Source organism: Penaeus chinensis, chromosome 31 (assembly GCF_019202785.1).
Source record: "Penaeus chinensis breed Huanghai No. 1 chromosome 31, ASM1920278v2, whole genome shotgun sequence".
In the NCBI taxonomy this organism is placed as follows: Eukaryota; Metazoa; Arthropoda; class Malacostraca; order Decapoda; family Penaeidae; genus Penaeus; species Penaeus chinensis.
Window position 1 is genome coordinate 18,741,241 of NC_061849.1, and position 12,500 is coordinate 18,753,740.

Below are 12,500 nucleotides of genomic sequence, written 5' to 3' on the forward strand. Positions count from 1 at the left end.
ACTCGTAACTGTGGTAGCCTCTGGACGATCTCCGAGAGGCACGGAGGGCCGATAAGGTTTAATAACTTGATTCTCGGACACGTCTGAGCAATGCGGAGAAAGAATGAAGACGGTATGTAGACTAGCTGGTAGCCAGTGCCTCGTTCGTACCAACACAGGTCTATTCTCTCCAGTCCGAGATGCCTCGCCGTGGCAGGCTGGGCACCTGCACTCGCACCATCATACTCCTGGCCTGGAGATCCTTGCAACATGCCTTCCCGTCTGCCGCTGGTCATCTCAAGGATCGCATTAGGAAGTTCTTTGTGAAATAACACCTTCAGACCAGTCAGAGTCCGCAGGAGGCGACACACGCCTTTCGTTTCACACAGGCGCCCGAAGTTAAACAGCCAAAGGGAAGTGATGCTGCGGCAGCGTTGGAAATCAGCGATTCCTTCGCCTTCGCTGAAAAGATCGCCGTTATAGACAATTTTCAATTCCCGAAGATTAAGGCAGTGTCGCCCTACGACCTTAACAGCCCAGTGGAAGGAGTACCTCGTGGGAGGCAGGAGAGCCAGGGTCACCAGGTGCTGTAGATGCTGCAGACTCAAGATGGCTGTGCTCAGTCCGGCGTCGCTCCGCGGCGCGATCGTCATGTTCAGAGACTCGAGCTTTCTGCAGCAACGCAGCTTCCTGTAGAGAGTCTCCTCCAGGCCAGATGAGCAGCCTTCGATCGCAGACGTTGAACACCGCGTCAGTTTCCCACAGAAAGCGTAGTCCATTATTCTCTCAAAATATTTCTTTCCTTCATCACGATAACGGATGCGCTTGACGGCTTCATCCATCAGAATCTTGGCATACTCATTCCACAGAGTCGATGGCATGCTGTGGAAGTATTTCTTAATTACACTAAATAAAAGATCGGAGGTCGAGTATGTCACACATGTATCGTCTCTAAATTTCTTTCGTTTATTGTTCAAACATGTGCCAGTTTGACATAAGTCTCCTTTCTCACTATAGTTTTCTAATCTTATCCGTTTTCTTTGATGTATCATTTCGTCATCTTCAGCACCGTCTTCTGAGCTCCATTTTCTTTTATTACTGCTTCCTACATCTTTTTCAAATTTTTCAAATCGCTTTTTCTTTTTGGGTGAGTTTCCCCTCTCCTCATCTCCGCAAGAGTAACTACGTTTTCTTTTGCAATGACCGACCCATTCTCTCCGATTTACGTCTTCATCTCGCTCGTGCAATAATATGTTTTCGATGGCATTCAGTGACAGCCGTGCCGTCTCCAGCACCGTTATCGTCTTGAGCGAAGTGAGACGTCTTCTTGGCATTGTCGAAATGTGAGAGCACCTGAAATGAAAAACAAATTCTAGACTAGTAAGACTTCTCTGTAGGATGAATAAACTTATATATCTTTTTCTTGGGTATATTGCATTTTCGTCTTAAAGCGTGTAGAAAATATAGCGCATACTCAAATCACTTTTAATTTCCCTTAGATGCACAATACAATATATGAACATTTACATAACAAATCACAAACGCTGGTGAAATGATTATTGCGAGATCGGTATTAGCGTAATACTAAGAAATTAATTGTTTCATGATTTTTACGCTAATACCCTAAACACCTTAACACGATAACGCCAGAGTAATAGCTTTGCACGAAGGGATTAGCAACAAAGATAAGAATAAGCATTACCTTCACATACTTAGAAGAATATTTTGTCCACTCCATATAGACGTCAGCACCACATCACATATTGCACTACCTATATAACAGAAGTCCTAACGTCTCCACAAACACGAATTCTCCCTGAAGAAAAGCCAAAGGTGTAGTCTTAGCACGCCAAGCCAGCAAGAACTAAGGGTGTTGGCAAGGTGAAGGCGAGAGATTGAGCGCCCACGACAGAGAAAAACGTGAAATACTTATATATCTCTAAGAATTCATTTTTGGTCTGGTCAGTTTTTAAAAGATCATATCGTATGTCCATTTCAGCTAGATAATGACGTGACTTGGTTCATAAGCCACAGAAGTAGGTTATTAAAGCGTTAAAGGCGGCTGGCAGTGTGTTTACTCGGCTATTTTTACCCTTGTGCCCCCGCGAGTTTCGGAGGCTGCAACCACATCGCCGATATTTTTTGAGGATAGATATTCACGTTTTTCTGTAACTCTGGTAGGCACAATTTTATGATATCTAGAACGTTAGAATGCAAATTATACATTTTAGAGTTTAATAAGGAGATTTTGTACTGTGCAGAATATACAATACACCTATCCACATATGAGTAATTTCCTATTATGCATATAACTATGCATCGGTAGTCAGATAAGAGAGAGACAGAAAGAGACACTATATATAGTATACACACACACATTATATATATATATATATATATATATATATATATATATATATATATATATGTGTGTATGTGTGTGTGTGTGTGTGTGTGTGTGTGTGTGTGTGTGTGTGTGTGTGTGTGTGTGTGTGTGTGTGTGTGTGTGTGTGTGTGTGTGTACACGCATATATTTACATATACATACACACACATTTACACACCCACACACACACACACACACACACGCACATTTATATATATATACTTATATATATTTATATATATATATTTATATATATTTACTTATATATATTTATATATATATACAAACAATATACAGTATACACACAAACACGCACAGGCTTTTAAAAAGTGCTATTCATGTTGAAGGAAGCTCAGGATAAATGATGAATCGTATGAATTTATATAAAGAATACGTTAGGTTAATTGGAAACAAATAAATGCCTTTTGGCTTTCATTTTGCATCATCCGAAATAGTATGTTTCATGCATTAGGATAAGGAGTATGTTCTTATAAATAAAAGTGTCCATTACATAGAATCGAAAATAATTTATTTCAATAAATAACACGTAAATACATATGTTCTGTTTTCACCAAACATTTAGCTACATCAGCGTTCGCTATCCTAATCATATATGCCAAACGTTAAGTAAGTTCTCAAATAACATCGGAGAACTTCGCAATATAAATAATACACCCAACCTCTTCTACATCACTCGTCTATAATAAATAATAAACCCAACTCACTCGCTTATATGGAACTCCTAAATCAATTAGTATTCAGGTGGATTGGTGTAGACGCAGGTTTCCCCTTGGTCCGTTGGCTGGAAATTCGTGACGTCGATGTCGAAAGCAGCAAACACGTCCTTGGCCTGCTGCAGGACTTCGGGGGTCAGCTGGGGCGTCCTGGCCAGAACCCACGCGAACTCCTGCTTGAAGATGTCCAGCTGGGAAGGAGAGGGATTTGATAGTGGATTGACTGGGAAGTTGAGGGCCGGTTTTCATTTTTGGTCTCGATGGGATTATGTTCATGTTTGATGTGAAGGTTGGTTTTATATAGAAGGAATTGAAAACATAATAGATCATTAAACAAAATGAAAATAGACGTAGATCATGAAAAAATAGAAATAATCATTTAAAAATATATATGTAAAACGATACAGGATAAAACGTTACATAGGTTCTTATCGGGCACTCATCCACAGCATTATTTTCACGTGCCCCTCACCTGCGTGCAAGCATACACAGCGCTGAAAGTCACGTAATCAGTCTCCAGGACGTTGTAACGCCCAGCTGGACGACCCGAGAAGTTGAGCTCGAATTCTGCCGGGAAGTTCGGATCGATCAGGGACGCGTTGCCGACGATGCCGATGAAGTTCCCGTCGCTGTCCACGCCGTTGTTGTACACGTTGATGGAGGACGAGTCTGGGGACAGGAAGGGAGGGGAGGGGGGGATTAAGGGCTGAAGCAGAAAGGAAGATGAGAAAAATGAAGTTTAATGTTGGAAGAGAATGAGAGCAAGAGAGAGAGAGAGATGAAGTTAAGTCCCGATGGAGAAAACGAGGACGGGAGATTAAAAGCTTAAGTCCTAATGAGAGTGGGAAGATGAGAGATGAACTTAATACACAGAGAGAGAGATAGAGAAAGTCAACTGCCTAAAAGGTTAAATACCAGGCAAAGCAAGAGAACGATACCGGGTTGAACAACTAAAGAAAGAAATGGAGAGAGAGAACTGAACTTAAATACCGGGACAAAATGGGGATACAGGTTCAAAGTTAAATGCCTTAAAAAGAGAGATAAACAAACAAGGTGGGAAGACAGTTCTGAAAGATCAATCATTCTTCAAGTAAATTAACAAAAAAAAAAAAAAAAATACTCTCTAATTGGGCTGTAACTCACCGATGGGAGTGTAGTCTGCTGTGACGCACTCCATGCCCAGCTGGAAGGGGTTGTCGAACTTCGTGATCTCGTACCACCGACCCACATACTGGAAGAGTGAAGTTAGCAATGGAAGCATCGATATCGTTTTCATGTAAATAAATTGAAGGCATTGCAATTCTAGTTCCATTCTTTTAATGATACTGTAGAAGTAATATGAAGAGTGAAATGGTGACTTGACTTGAATGCGTTTTAGTGTGTATACAAGGTAATGTACACATGATGTTGCAGTGCTAGAAATAATGAGGGAAATCAAGAGACAAATAAAAATAAACGACAAAAGGTGATAAATGGGCTATCTACGATGTCTATACGATATTAGGAATTACTTGAATCTGGCAAGCAACATTTTTACACAAGAAAAGTCATATAGTATACCCAATCATGTGTTTCGAGAACGCAGATGAAGGTCTCACTCCATACAGAAAAAAATGAATACTTAACAGCACCACGGTTTCTCCCAAGGCGACAAAACACATGAATAGCCCACCTCCGGCAAATGGAATTCGGGTTTGCTGATGAACTCTGCACACTCTCCGATCTCCAGCCGGGGAGCGACCCGCCCAGAGGCAGCGGACAGGACAGCGCTCAAAGCAGCAGCCAAGACGACTTTCGACACCATTCTGAAAAAAAAAAGAATAAGCTAATGAACAGATTTGTGAAGGACGAACGAGGCTTTATGGGAGGTAACACATTTTCTTCTTCTTTTTTTTTTGCTAAATTACACTTTTATAGACCTGGTCGTTGCTTCAAAATGCTCTAGGATAGCTCATTTTTCAAACATTTTCGCCGCGCCTCAGGGACTGATTGTGCTCACTTCGGCCGCCAGCCTTCCACCCAAGAAAAAAACCTGAAGGGACGCCCTTTATAGATATATATATATATATATATACATATGTGTGTGTGTGTGTGTGTGTGTGTGTGTGTGTGAGTGTGTGTGTGTGAGTGTGTGCATATAGATATCACTACCAAGGGCACACACACACAAGTTTCATATAGAACTTTTTCTTTAAATCGTTGCCCGGTTTATTTATTCATTCCCGTTTTTTTAACTTCATTTATTTATTGTATTTTGAGAACGGAGGAAACTCCGAGAAACATTACTAGGTCGATTAGCTATTTCTGAATTTCTGAAGTACGATGAAGTACATACCCGCAGACAGACAAAGTCACATCAGTATCTTCATGAATCGTCATTAACATGGAAATTATAATTATCATCGCCTCTAGAAGTTTTGATATCTATGGACATACATATTTTTTGCATTGAGGGTGTCTTACACAGCTTGAATAATACAGCTGTCCCCTTTCATTTATGCAGGAAGTTACTTACATGTACTGTGGAGATGCTTGCCGAGAGACAGACTGATGGGAGGGATACTGAACAGGTGTTATATAGGCTTCTAAGATTACAAAACCCTCATATCTGCCGTTGTGTAACTTTTTGTTTTTTGTTTTGTTTTTCTTTTGAAAGGAACGGTGTACATACGGTCACATGTTTCTTTTTTTCTTCGTTTTGTCTCGTCGATAAATATCACCAATGATAGACGGTTATATAACAGTCTGCGTCGGGAGTTGAAAATGTTACATAACTTTGGCCAAAGTGATTCAGATATCTGATTTCCCACGTGCTTAAAAGGGGGCCATTGAAGGAGAATTAACAATATTATGTAATCACGTACAGACATACATTTTTATACGGGTAACTTTGGTAAATAGAAATTGCAAAATATAGCCAATTTACTTGTGAGTTCTTAGATTTTGTAATTTTAGACGTTAGGAATGTTCTGTTAACAAAACACACACACACACAAATACATATATATATATATATATATATATATATATATATATATATATATATATAAATATATATATATGTTTCTGAATTTTATATACAAACAAAATTACAAATACGTAAAAATAAACAGGAACAATATATACTTAGACGCAATGCAAATAAAAACATGAAATAATCATACAATAATATACATAACTATAATCGGCAATATGGTCAACTAACCAAAGTGTTTTTTGGGGAAGCCTATTGGGTGAACAAGGTGGTCGCGGTGGTTTACTGTTTAGTTCATGTATCGATTATTAAATAAATATATTTGTAATGTAGTAACTTAAATGCATTCACGTTCACATTTTAATTAACAAGAAGTAGGGCGGTATATCAGGTTTTGGTAATATATCGCGTAGAAGGATTCTTTTGTGTTTTGTTTTGATTTTGAAGGAAATTAATAAAAATATGTGGTAAATAATTAGTTTACGTGGTTCCAAATCTCTTCACAATGATTAATAATAATTTATGAAATATGATTGGTATTGGTAATGAAACATGACTTTAATGAATAACTTTCATCGTACAGAAAGGATTTCGATGAGACATAATAATTAATGGAAGAATTAAGATATCTAATGATCCCTAATACTTTAACACAAAGATAGTTGTTGTTACGTGGTGTTTAGCCATTCATATCAGGCCACAGCATCCAGTCTTGATCTCTCGCCTATGATTCTGGCTTCCGCATTAGGAGAATTAGCTCAGCGGAGCAGCTCTTCTCATGAATTCCCTGAGTGACATACCAGCCGTAACACGATGTATGAACAATAATGAACGGGTTTACATTCAGGCATTGCTCAAGCCGTTGCAAGTGGGGGCCTGACCGGAGTCTGTACGAACTAGCAATTAGCATTTTGTTAATCGCTTTTGTTTTGTCATTTGAAATGTGATTCACTTTTAATGTGTATTCTCTTACTCGTTGTGACCCATGGTCCTGTAAGTATTGTTTTTTTGATTGTGCAGTTGACTTTATTACGTCTCGTGCATTTTGGTCATTAAGACACCGAGTCACTTTTTAAGTGTGCATTCAGTGTATTTCAGTGATCTTTTGTTTAATAAATAACAGTATTTTTATAAATTTGTAAATTGACTTTTGTTTGCTTGGTGACCCTTTAAGGCATTTTGCTGCTCTGTGGTCACTTTAATTGTACGTTTCTTAGTGATATGGAATTGTTTTCTGTCTATGAAATCAGGATTACAGTTTAAAAAAATGAAGAAAAAAAAAGTGTATGGAGTGGTTATCCTTGACGAAAACAGACAGCTTTCATCTATGACAAAAGAAGCGAAAATGAAGGAGATACAGGACAGAGAAGAGAGAACTTCATTTTCTAAGTCCTCATCGCGTTTACCTTTCGACGACCAAAACAAATGTGATACGTAACTCATTACTGCGACCTGTCAAGTAGTCCATGTATTACTACGCGCTTCTGAAAACGATTTTGTAATTACCAGCGTCTGTTTTTTTTTTTTTTTTTTTTGCTGAATTCATGTATTTAATGCATTCTTTTATTTTCATTATAGTTCTTTAACGTGTTTGGATAATTATTTACTATATATTGTAAAAGCTTCGTTTGTGTAGTGCTGGCCAAGTTTTGCACTCTCATATTAATTTGATGTTGTAGTAAGTCGTTTTTGTATACAGTACAAGCACAACCAGCTTTGTATCCAGACTGTACGGATCCGTCAACGTAACACTCGTATATATCATCGCCCATAAACTCTGTGTGTTCCTTTAGCGTTGCTAACACACATTTATGTACACTGTTTTTTTTTTTTTTTTTTTTTTTTTTTTTTGTGGTAGACATGTAAGGTGCACGATCAATTTTGAATTTGTCCATGGCTGAATGGATCGACCCTGTGGTAATTTACTAATTGGGACATGCTTGCGTAATCTTATGTTGCAGTTGTTTTTGGAAGTCTGAAAGATACAAGGGTTCCCTCAAAGCTTTGATCCCACATATGGTGGAAATAAATATTATTCTATCAGAGATGGATGGTAGGTTAAGTTCCGACCTCATGTTTACTATCCTTGCTGTTCTCGGGGCCCCGAGGATAATCCTCGTGGCTTTATTTTGCACTACCTCCAAATTATTTATTTCTGATTCCTTACACTGCAACAAGTGCATTGCATGGTAGTCTACAACTCATCTTATAAAACCGAAGTAAAACAGTCAAGCAAGCTTAACACTGATGCCATGTTCTTTTCCAACAAGAGCATTCAACGGTTACAGTCTCTCTCCCAGAGTCTCTTTTCCGGGAAAGGATCAGGTCTGCATCATTTATGTTCACCCCGAGATATCTATATATATGATACATGTCAAGCTCCTGGTCGCCTATGCGAAAAGTGGGCAGGGGTATGATACAAACATGGGTTGAGAGCCATTGTTGTCTCAGCGGAGATGACTAATCTACACTCATGAGACCTTGCTGTGAGACTGTCGAGAATTATTTGCATCCTCTCTTTTGATGATGCTTTGACACATATGTCATCAGCATAGCATATAATGGATTCACCATCCCCAAGTGGAATATCTGCCACCAGCTTGTGCATGAGGACATTGAACAACATAGGGCTGAGAACTCCTACCTGTGGTGTCCCAAGTTCAAAAGAATGTGAAGTGGAACTTCTCACTCCCCTGAACAAGAAACGTGCAGATCTGTTCAAAATATACATTCTAATCCAGCTCAATAATTTACCCCGGATGCCAAAGCTTACTAATTGTTATAGGGTAACTTCTCTGTTTGCAATGTCAAAAGCTGACTTAAGATCAAGAAAAACAGTGTGCTTACCTGGATTAGAGTCTGAATAGTACTCTGCAAAGCAATGTTGTGTGCTACGTCCCGATAGAAATCCGTAAAGTCTGAGATAATTTACCTTGCAACCTGTACCTGAGTCTGTTCAAAATTATCCTTTCTAGAACTTTGCATACACATGAGGTTAGTGAAATTGGGCGGTATTTATCAGTGTTTGATTTCAGTATAGGGATGATTAGACTGCACGTCCAGGGGCCAGGCAGAATACCTTGTGACAAACTTAACCTGTACAGGTGCAAAAGGGGATTACCAAGTACGTGAGCTATAAAGCGGAGCACACTATAGGTAATTCCATCCTCACCTGGTGCGGACGCTTTTCCTTTGATCATTGTTCAGTTCCCACTCAGTAATCTCAGCAAAGTCTGAAGGGTTAGTCAAATTTACGTGCAATTTTAGACTGACTAAGGTGGTTCTGAATATTTATGGGAAGTGAGCTCAATTTGGACGCTCCAGCCCATTGACTAAGGAGTATATCTGCTTGTGGAAGAGGACTATGGAACTCCGGGGTGTTAGTTAGTTTGCCTGTGAGACGATAATTCGTTTTCCAGACCTCAGACATTGAGGTGTTATTGTTAATGCTTTGTAGGAACTGTTCAAAGTGTTCTTTTCTGAAATGAGTTTTTAATTCCCGTAGATTTTTGTTAGCCTTAAGAAACTGAATAAGGTTGTCACGGGTATTGACCTGCTTATAGAAAAGCTCCTTTAGGGTTTTCTTTGGACAAAGCCAGCTGTTGTAGTAATCAGTGACCACTTTCGTCATGTCCATGGAGAATTTATCAACACTTGCTACTGTGTAATCGTTATTCCAATCATAAATACGTGATTTAAAGTGGTGCTCAAGGTAAGGAGGAATATAAATTTTAAGCCTATTTGATTTTGCAGATAGACTATTAGCAGCAGCGTATCTCGTTACTATTGCAAAGTGGTCACTGATTAGCTCTATTGCAAGCATGCTTCTGACGTTTCCATGCGTAAGATCCCTTCCTATTACATAATCTAGCCTGCCTCCCGCTACGTGAGTTTCCCTGTCTGTATCATATACGGTCATAGATATATTTTTCACAAAATTTCGGAACTCTTCGCCATTTTCATTGCATTGACTGTCTCCAAATGTATAATGTCTAGCATTAAAATTCCCTATGCATATTGTGCCGTGATTCTGAAAGTTGGGTAGTGAATCAGTTTGAAACTTTCTACACCTTGCATATACATTGTACAGAGAGGCTGTTCGAATATGTAAATGCTGATATTGCACATTATTGTCATCAGACTTCTGCACCAACTTATGCGGTATGGTGTCACTGACATAAGTCAACAGGCATGTCATTCCTGCGTTCGTATAGGAGTGGTACCTTCTAATTCTAGGGGCGGTTTTTATTTTAGTGGCTGATGTGAAGGGCTCTTGTAAATAGATGACGTCAATATTATTGCTATGAATATAGTAAAGCAAGTCATTAATTCTACGGTTGAAACCACGTATATTCCATGAGAGAAAAGTATTTATTTTCTTGTCCCCCATCACACCCTATGATTAGCTGATTGGTCAAATTTGTGTTTGATGAAGCCCTTTAGTTTGCATATTTCTTGTACAGCATTACATATCTGTGCTGCATCTTGTTTATTTACACCGATTCTGCGCGCTTTCCTCACATTGATATTATACGTATAATCCGTACCTGATATCATTTTCTGAGTGATGTCCCACATTTCGTCCGTTTCCTGCATATCTCCGTCGGCGTTGTTTTCACTGTCACTGTCGTCACCGTTTTCAGATGATTCGTCGATGGTATCTTGCGTAATAACATTATCAGAGACATCATTAGAAAGCATACTTTCCCTGTCTACTCCCCGATCACTTTTTATTTCCATAATCATTTTTCTCATTTCAAGATGCTGTTAATCACTTCACATCACGAATTCACTTAGCAGCAGAGGCATCCGAAAGTAGTGGACAGTGCCGTTGACCTCCGGTACCATGGTGGTCTGATGAATGCATTAAGGCAGTTGAAACGACTTATAAAAAGACCCGAGCCAAGGCCAGACGAGTACTAAAGGAGACTAGACGGATGTCGTGGAGGCAGTATGTTTCCTTGATTAACTCTGGGACCCCCTTAGCATGGGTATGGTACAAGGTGTATAAGCTCGCTGGAGAGAGTACCTCCATGTCACCACCTGCTCTGAAGATAGATGGCATAATCCTCACAGACAAAATAGATGTTGCAAATGAGCTAGCTAAATCCATGGCAGAGATCTGCTCTGGAGCATCTTAAACTCCGCGATTCTCCACTCTTTGGGCTGAACAGGAACGACACCCAGTGTCGTTCTTCAGTAGGACTGCTGCAGAATTTCCATACAACTTGCCATTTTCTGCGCAAGGAGATGGACTCTGCTTTGCAGCTCTGCCTAAAAACTGTCCCAGAATATGACGATATTCCATACCAAATGATAACCAACTTACCGGAGAGCTGCCAAAAGTTTTTGGGAGCTATTTGCTATTCAATAGGATCTATAGGGAGGGAACAATGCCATCCACATGAAAAGAAGTTATAATCATTCCTGTCCCTAAACCTTGCAAGGATGCTTCCATACCAGAGAATTAAAGACCAATTTCTCTCACCAGCTGCATCAGCAAGTTGATGGAGAAAATGGTAAACTTCAGGTTGACATGGCTGCTAGAAAAGGAAAACGTGCTGACTCCATACCAATATGGGTTTAGAAAATTGAGATCGACGACAGATATACTTGTGAGGATGGAAACTTCTATACATAATTCCTTGGAACCATGGCATACTCATGAAGCTGTATGACATTGGTTTAAGAGGAGCATTACCTACCTTCATACAAAGCTTGCTGACAGGAAGTTTAGAGTGAGGGTAGGAAACAGTTTCTCTAACCTGGAAGATCAGCTGGAAGGGGTCCCACAAGGGAGTGTGTCAACAATACGTAACAAGACCGGACGGTACACTTCACACCTCCCTCTAAGCAGCTGCCCTTCTCCTTGGGCAGGACGCAGGTGTCGCCCGGCTGTCTCTTTTCACACAGGAATAAACATCCGCCCTCCAAGGAAACCGCCGCATAAAAGAGCACGTCCGTAAGACGAAGGAGGGAGAGACACGGCAGACAGGCCAAGCCACACAGGGTCTTGGGGGGTCTCATATCTATCTTCAGAAATAAACCAGCAAGCTAAGACCCCTTTCATTGACTGCCCCAAGACCATCTCTCTTAAGCTTACACCTGGTGGCTTTCGATGGTCACTCGTTACATCTGGTGACAGCGGTGCTCCCATCTCTCTAACGATACAAAGTATCTTAAGTGTGACCCTGTTTGCCATTGCTATAAATGACATCGTAAAAGTCGTTCCAAATATTGTCTCATGTAATCAGTATGTGGATGACTTTACACTGTACTGCTCAAGAGGAAGCTTACATGATGTGCAAGGACACACGCAAACAGCAATAAATCAGGTTGTACAGTAGACAACGTAGCATGGGTTCAAATTTTCTCCAAGCAAAACCAAGGCTATGCATTTTCACAAAAGATGAAAGTTCCATCGTTC

At 39.9% G+C, this 12,500-nt stretch overlaps 2 protein-coding genes across 2 annotated transcripts in view; both read right to left on the minus strand.

The window, feature by feature from the left end:
- LOC125041945 overlaps nucleotides 1-1,818 on the minus strand; it is a 2,739-nt gene extending 921 nt beyond the window's left edge. The window contains exons 1-2 of the mRNA XM_047637367.1: nucleotides 1,682-1,818; nucleotides 1-1,332 (exon numbers count right to left, since the gene is read on the minus strand). The exon at nucleotides 1-1,332 is cut by the window's left edge and continues 921 nt beyond it. Coding sequence (XP_047493323.1) covers nucleotides 1-1,313 — 1,313 coding nt within the window. The 5' untranslated portion in view covers nucleotides 1,314-1,332; nucleotides 1,682-1,818. The remainder of the gene's footprint in view (nucleotides 1,333-1,681) is intronic.
- A 1,059-nt stretch (nucleotides 1,819-2,877) lies between these two features.
- Nucleotides 2,878-12,275, minus strand: LOC125042079 (apolipoprotein D-like). Its single transcript, XM_047637544.1, has 7 exons — nucleotides 12,177-12,275; nucleotides 10,859-10,927; nucleotides 5,615-5,646; nucleotides 4,772-4,904; nucleotides 4,243-4,330; nucleotides 3,572-3,768; nucleotides 2,878-3,290 (listed from the first exon to the last, which is right to left on the minus strand). Exons 1-7 carry the CDS (start codon nucleotides 12,273-12,275, stop codon nucleotides 3,117-3,119), a joined length of 792 nt encoding a protein of 263 aa, XP_047493500.1. The 3' UTR covers nucleotides 2,878-3,116.
- Nucleotides 12,276-12,500: the final 225 nt, after the last annotated feature.

Excerpts from the sequence above, each read along its gene's own strand:
- LOC125042079 (XM_047637544.1), bottom strand. The coding sequence starts at position 12,275 with ATGGCAAACAGGGTCACACTTAAGATACTTTGTATCGTTAGAGAGATG. Across the intron at positions 5,647-10,858 it reads CTCTGCTGCTAAGTGAATTC|TCTGTCTCTCGGCAAGCATC; the intron begins GTGATGTGAAGT and ends CCCTCCCATCAG. Across the intron at positions 4,331-4,771 it reads CCGAATTCCATTTGCCGGAG|TATGTGGGTCGGTGGTACGA; the intron begins GTGGGCTATTCA and ends TCACTCTTCCAG.